The 23551-nt window shown below is 44.4% G+C and overlaps 1 protein-coding gene across 3 annotated transcripts in view; it reads left to right on the top strand.

The window, feature by feature from the left end:
- SUGCT (succinyl-CoA:glutarate-CoA transferase) overlaps positions 1-21471 on the top strand; it is a 942268-nt gene extending 920797 nt beyond the window's left edge. For 2 of the 3 annotated variants that reach the window (XM_044293705.1, XM_044293703.1), the window contains exon 14: positions 21180-21471. In XM_044293705.1, the coding sequence (XP_044149640.1) occupies positions 21180-21343 (164 nt within the window). In that variant the 3' untranslated portion in view covers positions 21344-21471. The remainder of the gene's footprint in view (positions 1-21179) is intronic. The other variant, XM_044293704.1, reaches the window with a different exon arrangement.
- The last annotated feature ends 2080 nt before the right edge of the window (positions 21472-23551 follow it).

The following is a 23551-nucleotide window of genomic DNA, read 5'->3' on the forward strand; positions in this document are numbered from 1 at the left end:
TCCTGTGAGTACAGTTGCACATATTATTCATAAGTTTAAGATCCATGGGACTGTAGCCAACCTCCCTGGACGTGGCCGCAGGAGGAAAATTGATGACAAATCTAAGAGACGGATAATCCGAATGGTAACAAAAGAGCCTAGAAAGACTTCTAAAGAGATTCAAGGTGAACTTCATGCTCAAGGAACATCAGTGTCAGATCGCACCATCCGTCGTTGTTTGAGCCAAAGTGGACTACATGGGAGACGACCAAGGAGGACACCATTGTTGAAAACGAATCATAAAAAAGCAAGACTGGAATATGCCAAACTACATGTTGACAAGCCACAAAGCTTCTGGGAGAATGTCCTGTGGACAGATGAGACAAAAATCGAAGTTTTTGCCAAGGCACATCAGCTGTATGTTCACAGACGAAAAAATGAAGCATATCAAGAAAAGAACACTGTCCCTACTGTGAAACATGGAGGAGGCTCTGTTATGTTCTGGGGCTGCTTTGCTGCGTCTGGCACAGGGTGTCTTGAATCTGTGCAGGGTACAATGAAATCTCAAGACTATCAAGGAATTCTAGAGAGAAATGTACTAGCCAGTGTCAGAAAGCTTGGTCTCAGTCGCAGGTCATGGGTCTTGCAACAGGACAATGACCCAAAACACACCGCTAAAAACACCCAAGAATGGCTAAGAGGAAAAAATTGGACTATTCTAAAGTGGCCTTCTATGAGCCCTGACCTCAATCCTATTGAGCATCTTTGGAAGGAGCTGAAACATGCAGTCTGGAAAAGGCACCCTTCAAACCGGACACAACTGGAGCAGTTTGCTCATGAGGAGTGGGCCAAAATACCTGCTGAGAGGTGCAGATGTCTCATTGACAGTTACAGGAAGCGTTTGATTGCAGTTAGAGTTGAGCGAACACCTGGATGTTCGGGTTCGAGAAGTTCGGCCGAACATCCCGGAAATGTTCGGGTTCGGGATCCGAACCCGATCCGAACTTCGTCCCGAACCCGAACCCCATTGAAGTCAATGGGGACCCGAACTTTTCGGCACTAAAAAGGCTGTAAAACAGCCCAGGAAAGAGCTAGAGGGCTGCAAAAGGCAGCAACATGTAGGTAAATCCCCTGCAAACAAATGTGGATAGGGAAATGAATTAAAATAAAAATTAAATAAATAAAAATTAACCAAAATCAATTGGAGAGAGGTTCCATAGCAGAGAATCTGGCTTCCCGTCACCCACCACTGGAACAGTCCATTCTCAGATATTTAGGCCCCGGCACCCAGGCAGAGGAGAGAGGTCCCGTAACAGAGAATCTGTCTTCATGTCAGCAGAGAATTAGTCTGCATGTCATAGCAGAGAATGAGGCTTCACGTCAGCCACCACTGCAACAGTCCATTGGCATATATTTAGGCCCAGCACCCAGGCAGAGGAGGGAGGTCCCGTAACAGAGAATCTGTCTTCATGTCAGCAGAGAATTAGTCTGCATGTCATAGCAGAGAATGAGGCTTCACGTCAGCCACCACTGCAACAGTCCATTGGCATATATTTAGGCCCAGCACACACACAGGCAGAGGAGAGAGGTCCCGTAACAGAGAATCTGGCTTCATGTCAGCAGAGAATCAGTCTGCATGTCATAGCAGAGAATGAGGCTTCACGTCAGCCACCACTGCAACAGTCCATTGGCATATATTTAGGCCCAGCACACACACAGGCAGAGGAGAGAGGTCCCGTAACAGAGAATCTGGCTTCATGTCAGCAGAGAATCAGTCTGCATGTCATAGCAGAGAATGAGGCTTCACGTCAGCCACCACTGCAACAGTCCATTGGCATATATTTAGGCCCAGCACCCAGGCAGAGGAGGGAGGTCCCGTAACAGAGAATCTGTCTTCATGTCAGCAGAGAATTAGTCTGCATGTCATAGCAGAGAATGAGGCTTCACGTCAGCCACCACTGCAACAGTCCATTGGCATATATTTAGGCCCAGCACACACACAGGCAGAGGAGAGAGGTCCCGTAACAGAGAATCTGGCTTCATGTCAGCAGAGAATCAGTCTGCATGTCATAGCAGAGAATGAGGCTTCACGTCAGCCACCACTGCAACAGTCCATTGGCATATATTTAGGCCCAGCACACACACAGGCAGAGGAGAGAGGTCCCGTAACAGAGAATCTGGCTTCATGTCAGCAGAGAATCAGTCTGCATGTCATAGCAGAGAATGAGGCTTCACGTCAGCCACCACTGCAACAGTCCATTGGCATATATTTAGGCCCAGCACCCAGGCAGAGGAGGGAGGTCCCGTAACAGAGAATCTGTCTTCATGTCAGCAGAGAATTAGTCTGCATGTCATAGCAGAGAATGAGGCTTCACGTCAGCCACCACTGCAACAGTCCATTGGCATATATTTAGGCCCAGCACCCAGGCAGAGGAGGGAGGTCCCGTAACAGAGAATCTGTCTTCATGTCAGCAGAGAATTAGTCTGCATGTCATAGCAGAGAATGAGGCTTCACGTCAGCCACCACTGGAACAGTCCATTCTCAGATATTTAGGCCCCGGCACCCAGGCAGAGGAGAGAGGTCCCGTAACAGAGAATCTGTCTTCATGTCAGCAGAGAATTAGTCTGCATGTCATAGCAGAGAATGAGGCTTCACGTCAGCCACCACTGCAACAGTCCATTGGCATATATTTAGGCCCAGCACCCAGGCAGAGGAGAGAGGTCCCGTAACAGACAATCTGGCTTCATGTCAGCAGAGAATCAGTCTGCATGTCATAGCAGAGAATCAGGCTTCACGTCACCCACCACTGCAACAGTCCATTGTCATAAATTTAGGCCCAGCACTAGTGTTGAGCGGCATGTCCCATATTCGAATTCGCGAAATTTTGTGAATATTCGAAAGAATATTCGTAAAATATTCGCGATTATTCAAATTCGTTATTATTTCGCATATGCGATAATTCGAATTATCGCATAATACATATGCTATGCAAAATTCACATGTGCGCTAATGAAATCGCCTTACGAAGATTCGCAACTCAATTCAATCACTAATGTATGAATGCAATGCCCTTTGCCTCTGTTCTGGGACAAGTGTAGATATTCGCATGTGCGCTAATAAAATCGCCTTACGAAGATTCGCACCTCAATCACTTTCTAGGGAATGTGAGACTTTTGGGAATCAATCGAGATACAGTGGGGGGTGATGACAGTAGTTGACAGAGTACAGATCAATGTAATCTGTAAGGTGGAAAGTAAAATAAAAAATACGAATATTCGTAAATCGAATTTTACGAAGTTCTACGTATTCGCGAATATGGTGCTATACTATATGAATGCACAGGCCTTTGCCTCTCTGTTCTGGGGACAAGTGTAGATATTTGCATTTGCGTTAATAAAATCGCCTTACGAAGATTCGCAGCTCAATTCAATCACTAATGTATGAATGCAAAGCCCTTTGCCTCTGTTCTGGGACAAGTGTAGATATTCGCATGTGCGCTAATAAAATCGCCTTACGAAGATTCGCAACTCAATTCACTAATGTATGAATGCAAAGCCCTTTGCCTCTGTTCTGGGACGTGCCGATATTCGCATGTGCGCTAATAAAATCGCCTTACGAAGATTCGCGCCTCAATCACTTTCTAGGCAATGTGAGTAAGATCTGAGCTGTTGGACCTTTGGGAAACAATCAATTATATGTGTACTGTAATTTTGTGGGGGGGGGGGGGGAAACAAAAAACGAATATTCGTTTTTACGAATATATAGCACTATATTCGAAATATTCGCGAAATCGCGAAGTTGCGATATTCGCGAAAAAAATTTGCTTTTCGAATATTCGCGCTCAACACTACCCAGCACCCAGGCAGAGGAGAGAGGTCCCGTAACAGAGAATCTGGCTTCATGTCAGCAGAGAATCAGTCTTCATATCATAGCAGAGAATCAGGCTTCACGTCACCCACCACTGTAAGAGTCAATTTTCATAAATTTAGGCCCAGAACCCAGGCAGAGGAGAAAGGTCCCGTAACAGACAATCTGGCTTCATGTCAGCAGAGAATCAGTCTTCATATCATAGCAGAGAATCAGGCTTCACGTCACCCACCACTGCAACAGTCAATTGTCATAAATTTAGGCCCAGCACCCAGGCAGAGGAGAGAGCTCCCGTAACAGAGGATCTGGCTTCATGTCAGCAGAGAATCAGTCTGCATGTCATAGCAGAGAATGAGGCTTCACGTCACCCACCACTGCAACAGTCCATTGGCATATATTTAGGCCTAGCACACAGGCAGAGCAGAGAGGTCCCGTAACAGACAATCTGGCTTCATGTCAGCAGAGAATCAGTCTGCATGTCATAGCAGAGAATGAGGCTTCACGTCACCCACCACTGCAACAGTCCATTGGCATATATTTAGGCCTAGCACACAGGCAGAGCAGAGAGGTCCCGTAACAGACAATCTGGCTTCATGTCAGCAGAGAATCAGTCTGCATGTCATAGCAGAGAATGAGGCTTCACGTCACCCACCACTGCAACAGTCCATTGGCATATATTTAGGCCTAGCACACAGGCAGAGCAGAGAGGTCCCGTAACAGACAATCTGGCTTCATGTCAGCAGAGAATCAGTCTGCATGTCATAGCAGAGAATGAGGCTTCACGTCACCCACCACTGCAACAGTCCATTGGCATATATTTAGGCCTAGCACACAGGCAGAGCAGAGAGGTCCCGTAACAGACAATCTGGCTTCATGTCAGCAGAGAATCAGTCTGCATGTCATAGCAGAGAATGAGGCTTCACGTCACCCACCACTGCAACAGTCCATTGGCATATATTTAGGCCTAGCACACAGGCAGAGCAGAGAGGTCCCGTAACAGACAATCTGGCTTCATGACAGCAGAGAATCAGTCTGCATGTCATAGCAGAGAATGAGGCTTCACGTCAGCCACCACTGCAACAGTCCATTGGCATATATTTAGGCCTAGCACACAGGCAGAGCAGAGAGGTCCCGTAACAGACAATCTGGCTTCATGACAGCAGAGAATCAGTCTGCATGTCATAGCAGAGAATCAGGCTTCACGTCAGCCACCACTGCAACAGTCCATTGTCATAAATTTAGGCCCAGCACCCAGGCAGAGGAGAGAGGTCCCGTAACAGAGAATCTGGCTTCATGTCAGCAGAGAATCAGTCTTCATATCATAGCAGAGAATCAGGCTTCACGTCACCCACCACTGTAAGAGTCAATTTTCATAAATTTAGGCCCAGAACCCAGGCAGAGGAGAAAGGTCCCGTAACAGACAATCTGGCTTCATGTCAGCAGAGAATCAGTCTTCATATCATAGCAGAGAATCAGGCTTCACGTCACCCACCACTGCAACAGTCAATTTTCATAAATTTAGGCCCAGAACCCAGGCAGAGGAGAAAGGTCCCGTAACAGACAATCTGGCTTCATGTCAGCAGAGAATCAGTCTTCATATCATAGCAGAGAATCAGGCTTCACGTCACCCACCACTGCAACAGTCAATTGTCATAAATTTAGGCCCAGCACCCAGGCAGAGGAGAGAGCTCCCGTAACAGAGGATCTGGCTTCATGTCAGCAGAGAATCAGTCTGCATGTCATAGCAGAGAATGAGGCTTCACGTCACCCACCACTGCAACAGTCCATTGGCATATATTTAGGCCTAGCACACAGGCAGAGGAGAGGTTCATTCAACTTTGGGTAGCCTCGCAATATAATGGTAAAATGAAAATAAAAATAGGATTGAATGAGGAAGTGCCCTGGAGTCCAATAATATATGGTTATGGGGAGGTAGTTAATGTCTAATCTGGACAAGGGACGGACAGGTCCTGTGGGATCCATGCCTGGTTCATTTTTATGAACGTCAGCTTGTCCACATTGGCTGTAGACAGGCGGCTGCGTTTGTCTGTAATGACGCCCCCTGCCGTGCTGAATACACGTTCAGACAAAACGCTGGCTGCCGGGCAGGCCAGCACCTCCAAGGCATAAAAGGCTAGCTCTGGCCACGTGGACAATTTAGAGACCCAGAAGTTGAATGGGGCCGAACCATCAGTCAGTACGTGGAGGGGTGTGCACACGTACTGTTCCACCATGTTAGTGAAATGTTGCCTCCTGCTAACACGTTGCGTATCAGGTGGTGGTGCAGTTAGCTGTGGCGTGTTGACAAAAGTTTTCCACATCTCTGCCATGCTAACCCTGCCCTCAGAGGAGCTGGCCGTGACACAGCTGCCTTGGCGACCTCTTGCTCCTCCTCTGCCTTGGCCTTGGGCTTCCACTTGTTCCCCTGTGACATTTGGGAATGCTCTCAGTAGCGTGTCTACCAACGTGCGCTTGTACTCGCGCATCTTCCTATCACGCTCCAGTGCAGGAAGTAAGGTGGGCACATTGTCTTTGTAGCGTGGATCCAGCAGGGTGGCAACCCAGTAGTCCGCACAGGTTAAAATGTGGGCAACTCTGCTGTCGTTGCGCAGGCACTGCAGCATGTAGTCGCTCATGTGTGCCAGGCTGCCCAGGGATAAGGACAAGCTGTCCTCTGTGGGAGGCGTATCGTCATCGTCCTGCCTTTCCCCCCAGCCACGCACCAGTGATGGACCCGAGCTGCGTTGGGTGCCACCCCGCTGTGACCATGCTTCATCCTCATCCTCCTCCACCTCCTCCTCATCCTCGTCCTCCTCGTCCTCCAGTAGTGGGCCCTGGCTGGCCACATTTGTACCTGGCCTCTGCTGTTGCCAAAAACCTCCCTCTGAGTCACTTCGAAGAGACTGGCCTGAAAGTGCTAAAAATGACCCCTCTTCCTCCTCCTCCTCCTCCTCCTCCTGGGCCACCTCCTCTTCCATCATCGCCCTAAGTGTTTTCTCAAGGAGACATAGAAGTGGTATTGTAACGCTGATAACGGTGTCATCGCCACTGGCCATGTTGGTGGAGTACTCGAAACAGCGCAACAGGGCACACAGGTCTCGCATGGAGGCCCAGTCATTGGTGGTGAAGTGGTGCTGTTCTGTAGTGCGACTGACCCGTGCGTGCTGCAGCTGAAACTCCACTATGGCCTGCTGCTGCTCGCACAGTCTGTCCAGCATGTGCAAGGTGGAGTTCCACCTGGTGGGCACGTCGCATATGAGGCGGTGAGCGGGAAGGCCGAAGTTACGCTGTAGCGCAGACAGGCGAGCAGCAGCAGGATGTGAACGCCGGAAGCGCGAACAGACGGCCCGCACTTTATGCAGCAGCTCTGACATGTCGGGGTAGTTGTGAATGAACTTCTGCACCACCAAATTCAGCACATGCGCCAAGCAAGGGATGTGCGTCAAATTGGCTAGTCCCAGAGCTGCAACGAGATTTCGCCCATTATCACACACCACCAGGCCGGGCTTGAGGCTCACCGGCAGCAACCACTCGTCGGTCTGTTGTTCTATACCCCGCCACAACTCCTGTGCGGTGTGGGGCCTGTCCCCCAAACATATGAGTTTCAGAATGGCCTGCTGACGTTTACCCCGGGCTGTGCTGAAGTTGGTGGTGAAGGTGTGTGGCTGACTGGATGAGCAGGTGGAAGAAGAGGAGGAGGAAGCCGAGAAGGAGGAGGTGGCAACAGGAGGCAAAGAATGTTGCCCTGCGATCCTTGGCGGCGGAAGGACGTGCGCCAAACAGCTCTCCGCCTGGGGCCCAGCTGCCACTACATTTACCCAGTGTGCAGTTAGGGAGATATAGCGTCCCTGGCCGTGCTTACTGGTCCACGTATCTGTGGTTAGGTGGACCTTGCTACAGATGGCGTTGCGCAGTGCACACTTGATTTTATCGGATACTTGGTTGTGCAGGGAAGGCACGGCTCTCTTGGAGAAGTAGTGCCGGCTGGGAACAACATACTGTGGGACAGCAAGCGACATGAGCTGTTTGAAGCTGTCTGTGTCCACCAGCCTAAATGACAGCATTTCATAGGCCAGTAGTTTAGAAATGCTGGCATTCAGGGCCAGGGATCGAGGGTGGCTAGGTGGGAATTTACGCTTTCTATCAAATGTTTGTGAGATGGAGAGCTGAACGCTGGCGTGTGACATGGTTGAGACGCTTGGTGACGGAGGTGGTGGTGGTGGTGTTGGTGGTACATCCCCTGTTTGCTGGGCGGCAGGTGCCAACGTTCCTCCAGAGGCGGAGGAAGAGGCCGAGGCGGCAGCAGCAGAATAGGCCGAGGCGGCAGCAGCAGAAGAGGTAGCAGGGGGAGCCTGAGTGACTTCCTTGGTTTTAAGGTGTTTACTCCACTGCAGTTCATGCTTTGCATGCAGGTGCCTGGTCATGCAGGTTGTGCTCAGGTTCAGAACGTTAATGCCTCGCTTCAGGCTCTGATGGCACAGCGTGCAAACCACTCGGGTCTTGTCGTCAGCACATTGTTTGAAGAAGTGCCATGCCAGGGAACTCCTTGAAGCTGCCTTTGGGGTGCTCGGTCCCAGATGGCGGCGGTCAGTAGCAGGCGGAGTCTCTTGGCGGCGGGTGTTCTGCTTTTGCCCACTGCTCCCTCTTTTGCTACGCTGTTGGCTCGGTCTCACCACTGCCTCTTCCTCCGAACTGTGAAAGTCAGTGGCACGACCTTCATTCCATGTGGGGTCTAGGACCTCATCGTCCCCTGCATCGTCTTCCACCCAGTCTTGATCCCTGACCTCCTGTTCAGTCTGCACACTGCAGAAAGACGCAGCAGTTGGCACCTGTGTTTCGTCATCATCAGAGACATGCTGAGGTGGTATTCCCATGTCCTCATCATCAGGAAACATAAGTGGTTGTGCGTCAGTGCATTCTATGTCTTTCACCGCTGGGGAAGGGCTAGGTGGATGCCCTTGGGAAACCCTGCCAGCGGAGTCTTCAAACAGCATAAGAGACTGCTGCATAACTTGAGGCTGAGACAGTTTCCCTGGTATGCATGGGGGTGATGTGACAGACTGATGGGGTTGGTTTTCAGGCGCCATCTGTGCGCTTTCTGCAGAAGACTGGGTGGGAGATAATGTGAACGTGCTGGATCCACTGTCGGCCACCCAATTGACTAATGCCTGTACCTGCTCAGGCCTTACCATCCTTAGAACGGCATTGGGCCCCACCATATATCGCTGTAAATTCTGGCGGCTACTGGGACCTGAGGTAGTTGGTACACTAGGACGTGTGGATGTGGCAGAACGGCCACGTCCTCTCCCAGCACCAGAGGGTCCACTAACACCACCACGACCATGTCCACGTCCGCGTCCCTTACTAGATGTTTTTCTCATTGTTATGGTTCACCACAACAACAAATATATTATTTGGCCCAATGTATTGTATTCAAATTCAGCGGGATATAAATTTGAGGCCTAGTATTTAGGCGCTGGGTGACCGGTATGGATTTAGTGACAGAATTAGACTTGGAAATGCACAGAAGCGTGTGTGTGTGAAGTTATTCTGAATGACCCAATGTGCACCTTGAATATTATATACCCTTTTAGGGATAGATTTCAAATAGCTCTGATATAGCAGAAACCACTAAATTATGAAATTGCTAAATTGGAAATTGTACTTCAACCCAGAACAAAAAATGTGCTTTGACGGACACTAAATATCTTGCCCAGCAACAACAGTACAACGGTGGGTAACGAGAGATTTAGAGGGAATTAAATTTGAGGCCTAGTATTTAGGCGCTGGGTCACCGGTATGGATTTAGTGACAGAATTAGACTTGGAAATACACAGTAGCGGGTGTGTGTGAAGTTATTCTGAATGACCCTATGTGCACCTTCAATATTATATACCCTTTTAGGGATAGATTTCAAATAGCTCTGATATAGCAGAAACCACTAAATTATGAAATTGCTAAATTGGGAATTGTACTTCAACCCAGAACAAAAAATGTGCTTTGACGGACACTAAATATCTTGCCCAGCAACAACAGTACAGCGGTGGGTAACGAGAGATTTAGAGGGAATTAAATTTGAGGCCTAGTATTTAGGCGCTGGGTCACCGGTATGGATTTAGTGACAGAATTAGACTTGGAAATGCACAGAAGCGTGTGTGTGAAGTTATTCTGAATGACCCAATGTGCACCTTCAATATTATATACCCTTTTTGGGATAGATTTCAAATAGCTCTGATATAGCAGGAACCACTAAATTATGAAATTGCTAAATTGGGAATTGTACTTCAACCCAGAACAAAAAATGTGCTTTGACGGGCACTAAATAACTTTCCCAGCTACAACAGGACAACGGTAACGAGAGATTTAGAGGGATTTAAATTTGAGGCCTAGTATTTAGGCGCTGGGTGACAGGTATGGGTTTAGTGACAGAATTAGACTTGGAAATACACAGTAGCGGGTGTGTGTGAAGTTATTCTGAATGACCCTATGTGCACCTTCAATATTATATACCCTTTTAGGGATAGATTTCAAATAGCTCTGATATAGCAGAAACCACTAAATTATGAAATTGCTAAATTGGGAATTGTACTTCAACCCAGAACAAAAAATGTGCTTTGACGGACACTAAATATCTTGCCCAGCAACAACAGTACAGCGGTGGGTAACGAGAGATTTAGAGGGAATTAAATTTGAGGCCTAGTATTTAGGCGCTGGGTCACCGGTATGGATTTAGTGACAGAATTAGACTTGGAAATGCACAGAAGCGTGTGTGTGAAGTTATTCTGAATGACCCAATGTGCACCTTCAATATTATATACCCTTTTTGGGATAGATTTCAAATAGCTCTGATATAGCAGGAACCACTAAATTATGAAATTGCTAAATTGGGAATTGTACTTCAACCCAGAACAAAAAATGTGCTTTGACGGGCACTAAATAACTTTCCCAGCTACAACAGGACAACGGTAACGAGAGATTTAGAGGGATTTAAATTTGAGGCCTAGTATTTAGGCGCTGGGTGACAGGTATGGGTTTAGTGACAGAATTAGACTTGGAAATACACAGTAGCGGGTGTGTGTGAAGTTATTCTGAATGACCCTATGTGCACCTTCAATATTATATACCCTTTTAGGGATAGATTTCAAATAGCTCTGATATAGCAGAAACCACTAAATTATGAAATTGCTAAATTGGGAATTGTACTTCAACCCAGAACAAAAAATGTGCTTTGACGGACACTAAATATCTTGCCCAGCAACAACAGTACACCGGTGGGTAACGAGAGATTTAGAGGGAATTAAATTTGAGGCCTAGTATTTAGGCGCTGGGTCACCGGTATGGATTTAGTGACAGAATTAGACTTGGAAATACACAGTAGCGGGTGTGTGTGAAGTTATTCTGAATGACCCTATGTGCACCTTCAATATTATATACCCTTTTTGGGATAGATTTCAAATAGCTCTGATATAGCAGGAACCACTAAATTATGAAATTGCTAAATTGGGAATTGTACTTCAACCCAGAACAAAAAATGTGCTTTGACGGGCACTAAATAACTTTCCCAGCTACAACAGGACAACGGTAACGAGAGATTTAGAGGGATTTAAATTTGAGGCCTAGTATTTAGGCGCTGGGTGACAGGTATGGGTTTAGTGACAGAATTAGACTTGGAAATACACAGTAGCGGGTGTGTGTGAAGTTATTCTGAATGACCCTATGTGCACCTTCAATATTATATACCCTTTTTGGGATAGATTTCAAATAGCTCTGATATAGCAGAAACCACTAAATTATGAAATTGCTAAATTGGGAATTGTACTTCAACCCAGAACAAAAAATGTGCTTTGACGGACACTAAATATCTTGCCCAGCAACAACAGTACAGCGGTGGGTAACGAGAGATTTAGAGGGAATTAAATTTGAGGCCTAGTATTTAGGCGCTGGGTCACCGGTATGGATTTAGTGACAGAATTAGACTTGGAAATACACAGTAGCGGGTGTGTGTGAAGTTACTCTGAATGACCCTATGTGCACCTTCAATATTATATACCCTTTTTGGGATAGATTTCAAAGAGCTCTGATATAGCAGGAACCACTAAATTATGAAATTGCTAAATTGGGAATTGTATTTCAACCCAGAACAAGAAATGTGCTTGAACGGACACTAAATAACTCGCCCAGCTACAGCACTAGGGACAGATTTAGCTGGATATAAATTTGAGGCCTAGTATTTAGGCGCTGGGTGACAGGTATGGGTTTAGTGACAGAATTAGACTTGGAAATACACAGTAGCGGGTGTGTGTGAAGTTATTCTGAATGACCCTATGTGCACCTTCAATATTATATACCCTTTTAGGGATAGATTTCAAATAGCTCTGATATAGCAGAAACCACTAAATTATGAAATTGCTAAATTGGGAATTGTACTTCAACCCAGAACAAAAAATGTGCTTTGACGGACACTAAATATCTTGCCCAGCAACAACAGTACAGCGGTGGGTAACGAGAGATTTAGAGGGAATTAAATTTGAGGCCTAGTATTTAGGCGCTGGGTCACCGGTATGGATTTAGTGACAGAATTAGACTTGGAAATACACAGTAGCGGGTGTGTGTGAAGTTATTCTGAATGACCCTATGTGCACCTTCAATATTATATACCCTTTTTGGGATAGATTTCAAATAGCTCTGATATAGCAGGAACCACTAAATTATGAAATTGCTAAATTGGGAATTGTACTTCAACCCAGAACAAAAAATGTGCTTTGACGGGCACTAAATAACTTTCCCAGCTACAACAGGACAACGGTAACGAGAGATTTAGAGGGATTTAAATTTGAGGCCTAGTATTTAGGCGCTGGGTGACAGGTATGGGTTTAGTGACAGAATTAGACTTGGAAATACACAGTAGCGGGTGTGTGTGAAGTTATTCTGAATGACCCTATGTGCACCTTCAATATTATATACCCTTTTTGGGATAGATTTCAAATAGCTCTGATATAGCAGAAACCACTAAATTATGAAATTGCTAAATTGGGAATTGTACTTCAACCCAGAACAAAAAATGTGCTTTGACGGACACTAAATATCTTGCCCAGCAACAACAGTACAGCGGTGGGTAACGAGAGATTTAGAGGGAATTAAATTTGAGGCCTAGTATTTAGGCGCTGGGTCACCGGTATGGATTTAGTGACAGAATTAGACTTGGAAATACACAGTAGCGGGTGTGTGTGAAGTTACTCTGAATGACCCTATGTGCACCTTCAATATTATATACCCTTTTTGGGATAGATTTCAAAGAGCTCTGATATAGCAGGAACCACTAAATTATGAAATTGCTAAATTGGGAATTGTATTTCAACCCAGAACAAGAAATGTGCTTGAACGGACACTAAATAACTCGCCCAGCTACAGCACTAGGGACAGATTTAGCTGGATATAAATTTGAGGCCTAGTATTTAGGCGCTGGGTGACCGGTATGGATTTAGTGACAGAATTAGACTGGGATATGGCCAAAAAATGAACAGACTATTGCTGGTTAAATGCACTTGGTGTGACAGCTTCACCCTGATGTAGGCTTTAGCCAAAAAACAACCACACCATTGAGGGTTAAATGCACTTGGTGACAGGCGCAGCTTGCCCCTGATTTTGTATATGGCCAAAAAATGAACAGACTATTGCTGGTTAAATGCACTTGGTGTGACAGCTTCACCCTGATGTAGGCTTTAGCCAAAAAACAACCACACCATTGAGGGTTAAATGCACTTGGTGACAGGCGCAGCTTGCCCCTGATTTTGTATATGGCCAAAAAATGAACAGACTATTGCTGGTTAAATGCACTTGGTGTGACAGCTTCACCCTGATGTAGGCTTTAGCCAAAAAACAACCACACCATTGAGGGTTAAATGCACTTGGTGACAGGCGCAGCTTGCCCCTGATTTTGTATATGGCCAAAAAATGAACAGACTATTGCTGGTTAAATGCACTTGGTGTCACAGCTTCACCCTGATGTAGGCTTTAGCCAAAAAACAACCACACCATTGAGGGTTAAATGCACTTGGTCGCAGCTTGTGCTGGCGCACCACAAGACACAAAATGGCCGCCGATCACCCCAGAAAAATGAGACTGACAAACGGTCTGTGCAGCCTAAAAACAGTGAGCAATTGAGGATCAGCAGCTCAATGATCCACAGCTGCAGATCGATCAGTTAATCAAGTCCTTTGGAGGAGTTAATCTGCCTAATCTCGCCCTACTGTCGCAGCCGCAACCTCTCCCTACGCTAATCAGAGCAGAGTGACGGGCGGCGCTATGTGACTCCAGCTTAAATAGAGGCTGGGTCACATGGTGCTCTGGCCAATCACAGCCATGCCAATAGTAGGCATGGCTGTGATGGCCTCTTGGGGCAAGTAGTATGACGCTTGTTGATTGGCTGCTTTGCAGCCTTTCAAAAAGCGCCAAGAAAGCGTCACAAAAGCGCGAAGAAAGCGACGAACACCGAACCCGAACCCGGACTTTTACGAAAATGTCCGGGTTCGGGTCCGTGTCACGGACACCCCAAAATTCGGTACGAACCCGAACTATACAGTTCGGGTTCGCTCATCCCTAATTGCAGTGATTGCCTCAAAAGGTTGCGCAACAAAATATTAAGTTAGGGGTACCATCATTTTTGTCCATGCCTGTTTCATGAGTTTATTTTTTTACATAATTCTGTTGAAGCATGGTTGAAAAACAATGTCTGACTTTCATTGGTTAACATTTATAGAATTTTAATTTATTATTACTTTTGTCAGATTAAAGTTATTTCTGTGACCATTGTGACTTTTTCTTTCATTGACCAAAGGGTACCAACAATTTTGTCCACGTCTGTATGTCAGCACAGAGCAGTCTCTCTAGAAGCAGCATTTGGCAGCCTCCCAGTTTGTTCTCTGTTGCAATCTCCGTTAGCATAGGCAGTGAAGTAATGGCAGATATTCCAATGATAGCTCTCAGAGGTTTCTGCAGCTCTCATTTTGTTACAATGGAGAGTAAAAATATGGCCTCCTTTCTATTTAGCCTGCTCCTGATATTGGTGGGGGTCCCAAAGGTCGTACATTGTTGCGACGGTTATAAAATGTATGGCTGGCATGTCTTAATAATGTCTTAGGAATAGGGTGAAATTTTACTATCAATAGCCTCCGCCCACTATAGAAAGAATCCTACTTACCTGCTCTGGTCCTGCGCTCTGGCTCCATCTTCCAGTCTGGGGCTTGCTTACTTCCTTCCTGGAGTGGACATGGTCACCTGATCCGCTTCAGCGGTGACGTGTCCACAATTGGTTTGTTGCAGCGGAGCAGGTACCCATGCCCATGTCACAAATGCATTTACTGTACAAATTATTTTAATTAAATATTTCCTCTTAAGTTGCTATATCTTCAGTATAATGCATTTGGATATGTTAAAAAGATCTACAACAGACGACATGCACCACTAGGGACTTGCTGAAGTCCGTAGTATTTAAAATGTGCTCCAAAAAGTGTTATTTAAAAGACTATCATATAATTGACTCCATATGTGTTGCAGGCTGTCTGCAATCAAATTGGTATTTAAAATTATTAAAGATGTGTATTGTCCAAGCAAGAAAGTATGATAACTACTTGTACAATTATGTACTTGACTCTTAAACTGCTATTGCTCTCATAAGCTTTTCCAGAACCACCTTACGGCTACATTACACCAGATTGCTATGCACTCCAGAACAGCTGGGTGTACACTACGGCCGCTCATGCCGTCAACGATGCATTGTTCTTTGGCTAACTATATAACTGTAACAGACTCCAGTTTTGGATCTATGAAATGTTTTCCTCACAGAGTATTAGTAACTTGATTGTTGAGATTTGTGTGGCTAAAGTCTAAACATCATACTTTACAATAGGCAGGGATTATGCCAAATTTATCACATTCATAACACCCAAAATTTGATTCCAAAAATACAATTTATGCTGCAACCTGTCAGCCAGGAAATGCCTCCAAGCTGCCTAGAAAATTCCCCTTAGAAATGCAAATCTGAATAATCTATGTATGCAGACCCAATAATTGAAGAAACTTCTCTACTGTTCTTCCAGGACCTTTCACACAGTGAAGTTACAGTTTAGCGGTTTATCCCCAGCGTACAGGAGGAGGTGGCTAACCAGATGTAGCCTAGGGGACTCATGTGCAGTAAATGTCACTAGCACTTAGTAGATTGACAAAAGTACAAGAATAAAGCAGTGGTTAACAGTAAATGTATAGAAACATGGAACATAAAAATACAATCAATTTATCATAGTGGTAAAATAAGTCCACTGTTGAAAAAGGTACAGGAGACTATGAATCATTATGGAAGAGCGGGTTAGGAATGCCACTGTTAAAGGGAATCTGTCGCCTCATTTTCACTTATTACACTTCTGGTAGTCTGTACATCAAAACAGCAGTCTAAACTTACCTTTATTAGCATTTTTATAAAATGTTCCTTACAGTATTTGTTATGCAGACAAAGCCTTTAGTGCTCAGGGTGCTTTATCCATCCTGCATGTGCCCAAGCCCTCCTATCCTAAACGTTCATAGCTCCAGCTTCTCTAACGATCTTCGCCTCTCCATATGATGTCATTCATCCATCATCCCTCCATGTCCAGCGCCTGAGCATTACAAATGCTGCTGTGGCCCTCAGCTTCACAGATTGTAATGTACATGCACTGTCAAGCAGGGCACCACAAACCCCCTGGAAGAAGAGGAGAAACTTTGGCCATCGACTTCTCAGCTCCTCTACTTCTTCTTCCAGCAGGCCTGCAGTGCACATCGTTGCAGTGGTGTTTGTAATATGCAGTTGCCAGAAAGAATTTTACCAAGGGAGATGAATGAATCACAAGCAGAGAGGAAAAACGTTAGAGGTGACAAGAGCTCTAGACTTTTAGGAGAGGAGGGCTTAGGCACATGCAGAATGAATAATGCCCACCTGGGTACCTGGGGCTTAATTTGCATAACCAATAAAGAACATTTTATTCTGCGAGCAACTCACACAAATGTTTACAATGTTTTGATGTATAGCAGAAAACTGCCAGAAGCTTAATACGTGAAAATGAGGTGACAGCTTCCCTTTCAGTAGGAGACATCTACTTTCCCATATAAGATTCACCATGGCCCTTCAAAAAACACCTAAAGTAAATTGGAAGACTTTATTCCTAAACCTAACCAGTGGGGAGCAGTAGGCCCAGGATCTGGTAAGTGAAGAGCAGGGAAGCAACACACTAGGTGGTGTAAGTGTGTATAGATCAAGAAGAGTACAGTAAAATGTCACCTTTTTATCAGGAAGTCTAATGAACAGACAACTATGATGTACTGTATAAATCACCCTTGGACGGAGCTGGCATTGGACCACAATAGATTGATGTCTGGGAGAAGTGCTTTTTAGACCGTTTTTAACCCATGATCTCTCTGATTATCAGATGGTAATAAACTGTTATGTAATAGAATCGTTTTATAACATAAAAACTGAAAGGACAAAGTAGTACGCCACTCTTGAATGGTCAACTAATCAGTGTTCTCCACACATTAACCTGATGAGATGTTGTCCAAATGTGACCGTATCTGTGTCTTAAAGAGGTTGTCCCATTACACCAACTTATCACCCTATCCTGGGTGGAATGAAAACTGAACAAAGAGTACTACGTATATAAACTACAATAGCATAGACTACTATACTTTCTTGGAAACTTAGGGGGGAGATTTATCAAACCAGTGTAAAGTAGAACTGGAATCGGATTCCAACTTTCATTTTTCACAGTTTCTCTGGGAAATGAAAGGTGGAATCTGATTGGTTGCTATGGGAAACAAATCCAGTTCTACTTTACACCAGTTTGATAAATCACCCCCTTAGTGCTAGGGTACATATACATGAAAGTGCATGCTTAGTTTGTATTCATGCATTAAAGAGTTTGTCCAATTACAACTTTATCCACAGGTTGGGGGAATCACTTTGCCACTTTATTCTACTCTGCGGGGCTGAACACTTGTACTCGATTACCTCCGGCAGTCCCATAAAGCTGAATGGAGGAGTGGATAGGGGATAAGTGGTTTGCTTGTAATAAGCATAGGTTTTCATGTACATGGACTGCAGCAGTATACTATGAATTTCTAAGAAAATATTCTCCAGTAGCCTCTTGGATTGTAGTATAGCATTTACCAGAAATCATTTAAGTCTATTGAGTCCTATATGTGAGTAGATATTGTGCATTTAACATCAGTTTTTTTATTAAACTTTTAGAACAAAATAAAATATTCTTCAAGGTACTGCGATTTACTCTGCACAGTGCTGCTTAAATGAGAGCAGTTTAAAGAGAAAGGTCACCTAAAAAGTAAAAAATAAATAAAAAATTAACAACATCTGCCTTCCAATTAAATGCTTGAAATGCAAGTTGTTTTTTTGGAATATAAAAGAGAGGCTTTCACTATAACAGGGCTTATTCTTGATTGCATCAACAGTATTCATGACTTCAGGGAATGAGCTCTATCACGGGGGTTCTGTAACAACGTTGTTTTATACCCTGGTATGACTGTAAAACATATTTTGCATAAACCACAGCAGCTTTCGTTCTGTTATAGCTTTGCTGTCTAGGCTGCTTCACAAAGGTGTGCTCTGTTTATCATGCAGCATTACTTAGGCCGCAGAAACAACACGTTCACTATTTTGTTGAATAGAAGTAAATACGTGTGATACATAATTTATAGCACGCTGCTTAATGTATCCATAGATGTAGAACGGTTATTATTTACCTGTTTCTAAATTACTACAGGTCATTCACTATGTCTTGCTGCACAAGCTGCTTTATTGTCTAATAAAGCCACCGTTTTTTTGTTTTTTGTCATTTTTGTGTCATTGTTGTAAAATCTGAACATCTACTGCAGTTCTTCACATTAGCTCTTCCTGTTATAAAGCCTCAGAAAGAGCTTGATTTGTGTCATAATTAAACACACCACAGAATTGTTCCAAGGAAATTTTCAGAAATGATTAGACCTAAGGCTTGATCATTTGGTTTGGCTCAGTTTACCTGAAATGCCACAGGCATATATTTTAGCTTGTTTCGTATAACCTCAAAACCATCAGTCCAAGTGCTCAAAATCCCATGAACGTTACTGCACAAACAGGCAGCCTTGTACTGGTTTTATAAAGAGAAAAGAGGATATCAGGACATGCTTCTGTAAGGCTCTGTTCACACTTGTGTGAGGTCTTCTCAGTCAGTTTCCTTGTGGTAGTTAAGGGCTAGAATGATTTAGCATTCTGCATTATTCTCTCAAAGAATAAAGGAAAATGGGTACAAATCCATCAGATACAAAAGTTGAAGCTTTAAAGGGTTGTTTCACTTCAACAAATGGCGTCTATCATGTAGACAAAACGGCATCTATCAAGCATTGTGATTGTCCATAGTGCCTTCTTTGTTGGCTTGATTAATTTTTTTCATCACATTATACATTGCTCTTTTACAGCAGTTACGACCACAACTGGAGTGCAGTTACAAGGTGTAGATTATTTTTAAGTCACTTCATGGATGTTACTTCTAGCTGTAACTTTTTACCTTCCTCTTTGTTTGGAGTTTGACCACAGCACTCCCAAACTTTTTCAGTCAGACCATCACTGTGACCAGAGAGAGACCCCTATAGTAAATCAATTACAACATTACTGTCATGGTCCCACCTGTGACAGGTACTAGAAGATCGAAGAGACTGGCTGCACATGATTGACACCCTCTTTGGTTTTCACCTTTCTGTGTTGTTGCTGGGGATGACCACACTTCTTGTCTCAGGTGTAGCTTAAGTGGTCATTCCTTTATTTAGTCCAGCCTCACCCATCATGCTATGCGGTTGATAGCTCCTTGTTTATGGAAGTCCTGGTGTTGGTTTTCTCTGAGTTCCTGCTCGTCCGCATACTTCTGGAAGTTAAGTTTATCTTCTTTGTTTGTTGTTTTCCCCTACCTGCTGATATTAGGCCTGAGGGGGTCTTCTATTCCTTCATCTTGGAAGGAATAGGCCATTCGTGTCTTTACACTATCTGCATGGCCCTGTTAGGGTTAAATAGGGCTTTGGTTCCTGCATATGAACATTCCTACTATTCAGGTCTGTTCATACTGATAGCAGCGCTCAGCGTAGGGACTCACTAGGTAGGACCATTTCCCTTTCCCTAGGTTCCAGGCCTAATACCTGTTCCCTTCTGTGTTCAGTGTGGAGTGTATTTACAACACTGCACTGTGACAATTACATGAATTTTGGCTTAAAGACCATCAGGCAGATTAATCAAAGCATTTACTCCAATTTTATGGTGTAATAAAGTTGGAAAATATGGTGTATGGCCACTTTTCAAAAAAGGTGAGAAAATAGGTAGGGCTTAGCTAGAGGCACAGCCCAACAGATTTATTTTGTACTCCAGAAGGTGGTGTGAATTATAGCTCAAATCTAGGCCAGCTTCTAGCAGGCAGAAATTTGCTTTTAGACTGCCAGAAGATGCACGGAATGTAGAGCTGTGAGTCTCTTAATAAATTTAGCATATTTTATTCCAATGCACTTTAGACTATGACTGGCATAGGAAAAGTCAGTTTTGGTAAAACTGTCCAATTCTTTCTTCAGAATTAACCCTTAAACCGACCATACACATCAAACAACTGATGGTCAAATGCTTGCCCAACAATGCAGATTATTTTAAAAGGTAAAGGGAATAAGTTATTGTAAGACGTCTCTGGCAGTGGCTTAACTCTTGGTGGAACAAAGGATTGAGAGTGTTGAACTCAAACATGGCCAATCCTTTCCCCCGCTATCCAAGCAATTGGATAGCCGACTGACCCTGCTGGAATCAACTGATTTTGCCACCTTTTCTCTTATGTGTTTGGACAGCATAAACAGCCTGTACTATTGCAACATCCTATACCCTGCCCACAGGATAGGGGATAACTGTCTTATCAACGGGAGTCCAACTTCTGCTGGGCCCCCCAACGATCACAAGAAGGGGGCCCATGTTTCCTCGTTTGAATGGAGTTGCAGACACACATACGTGTCCACCACTCCATTGACCTTTTTGGGACTGACATTCATAATGGGGAACACAGGTCCCCTGCTCGTGATTGGCAGGGACCCCAGCCAATCAGAAACGTAACCCTTACACTATCAATAGGATATAAGCTGATGTAATTGGAAATCCCATTTAATATTTAAATATTATTTAACACCATGCTGCTCCAACTACACATCTAAACCAAAACAGAAGAAGTGATGTAAAATGATATTGTGAATCATGATCTTTAAACTAAAGCAAGTGTCATTTTTCTGTTCATAGGTCCTGCAGTACGGTTCAACAATTTCAACATATCTGAACCTAAGCCACCTCCGGTCATTGGACAGCACACAGTGGAGGTCTTGAAAAGCATACTGGGATATGAAGACAACTATATTGTTGAACTGATAAAAGACAAGACAATATCTCAGAATGAGGTTCAATGATCATAAACCTGACAAAGTCAAAATCCTATATTAGATCATTTACATTCTTTTCTTTGATCATTTTAAATGAATTACATTAATTAAATTGTAGTATTAATTTGTATTTTGCATTAAAGGATTAGAACGCATATTCAAAAATGTTGCTATAATTTCTTAATGCACATAGCATATTGTTTTGTTATAAAGTCACATGTTCATGTTGGCTAATATAAATTGTATAGAGAATTAGTCCGAATATTGAGATGTGGCTGCACAATTGTATTAAAGATCCTAGATACTAAATGGTTCCATCCATGGAAACATTCAATACCATGCCACTTCTTTTAACCCACATAGGTTAAAGGGGTTGTCTAGGCTTTTACTATTGATGACTTATCCTTAGGATAGGGCGGGGGTGCGGCACCCGGCATCCCCACCGATCAGCTGTATGAGGAGACTGTGTGCACGTGCTATCTCCCTTCTTTCTTCCTGTCTGCACCTGCTGTCTATGGCAAAGACTATAGACCGCAGCAGCAGACAGGAAGAGAGAAGGGAGTCAGCATGTGCCGCATCCTCATACAGCTGATTGGCGAGGGTGCCGGGTGTTGGACCCCCGCCGATCTGATATTGATGACCTATCCTGAGGATTGATCATCAATAGTAAAAGCCCAGACAAACCCTTTCGGTGGCCATGGTCAGAACCATGTGTCTCCAAAGCTCTCATTTATATGCTAAAATTTTCCGCTAGCACCAGGAGGCAGTGATTAAGGCCTTAGCTAATTCGGCCTCAAAATAGTTTTCCTATATGAGTGCAAGCCAGCAAGCGGACAGCATTAGCAAATAAAAAGTGAATATCCCCTTTTTTGCTTTATTTTTTCCACTTCACACAAAGACTTACTACAATCTTTGAAGTCGGTCATAGATCTGTTAAGCAAAAGAATGATCTTTTGATAAGTGGCACTAGGTGTTTCGGGCATCATAATTGAAAGGATCAATTAAATGAAAGTATATGACCAGGCATATTTAATATGTATGCTGTAATTTAAAAGTGTATCTACTACTATACTGTATACCCTATTATGACGGGTAATGGATGTGGACCCACTGTGGCTAACTAACTGGTTCGGCTTTGGGCTAACCCTAAGGGTCCAGTCACATGACCATGTTTCTGGGTCCACGGACCGATTCATGTCAATTCATCCATAGTTCCATTCTGCAGCCCTGCAAAAAAGATAGAGCATGTCCTATTGTTGTCCTCATTTTGGCTGGTTGTGTGCATTCCGCAAAGGAATCAGGCAATACTCATAGTCAGAAACAGGTCGAGGTCAGGACAGGCAGAGTTCATGCATATAGGTAAAACAGGTCTGAGGTCAGGGTAGGCAGATGTTGATCAACATGGTAAAAAGACTATGGTAACAGGTAACGGAGTATCAGGATTAGTAAACAGGAAGAGGATAAGTACATAGGTAGGCAGTCTGAATAGCATACTTTCACTGGGTAAGCTAGCAAGCTAGGAATGTACAGCCTAGGCACCCTCCCACTAAGGTAGGTGCATTATATACCCAGGACCGCAAGCCACAGACTACTTAAGAGGCCAAAAGTGTGCGCTCGCTATGGGACCGACTAGAAAGGAGAGAACAGGCCTTGACCTGCATCAGAGGAGAGAGACAGCAGCAGGTACATTTGACCTTCTGGAGGTGGCAGAAGAGCATGCGTGGCTGGACTGTCAGTAAACCAGGATGCATGGTCAGGTAATAGAGGCAGCTGGTGTTCCTGCTCAGGAGAGCAGGGCAGTGGTGGGCACGGGCCTATAAATGTCTCTGTTATCACTAGCAATTAGTATCTCTCTAACGTGAATCTCCATTTACCTTTTTCCATCTAAATAGGCTCAAAAATCTGTGCTCATTTCACTTTTTTTTTTCTGATACAGACAGTGTCAGACTGGGGCACTTAGGGCCCACCAGTGTAACTGATTCTGAGGGTCCACCTTAGGGCTCCTTCACACAAACTTATTTTTTTTCCATGTCTGTACCGTCCATTTCAATGGGGCTGAAAAAAAATAATAAATGACTCCGTGTGCATTCCGTGTCTGTAGGTCCGCATGGCCGTTCTACAAAATGATAGAACATGTCCTATTATTGTCGGCATTACAGACAAGGATAGGACTGTTCTATTAGAGGCCGGCTGTTCTGTCTCGCATATTGTGGAATTCACACACCCGGTACCCAT

This window comes from Bufo gargarizans, chromosome 5 (assembly GCF_014858855.1).
Source record: "Bufo gargarizans isolate SCDJY-AF-19 chromosome 5, ASM1485885v1, whole genome shotgun sequence".
NCBI classification, from domain to species: Eukaryota; Metazoa; Chordata; class Amphibia; order Anura; family Bufonidae; genus Bufo; species Bufo gargarizans.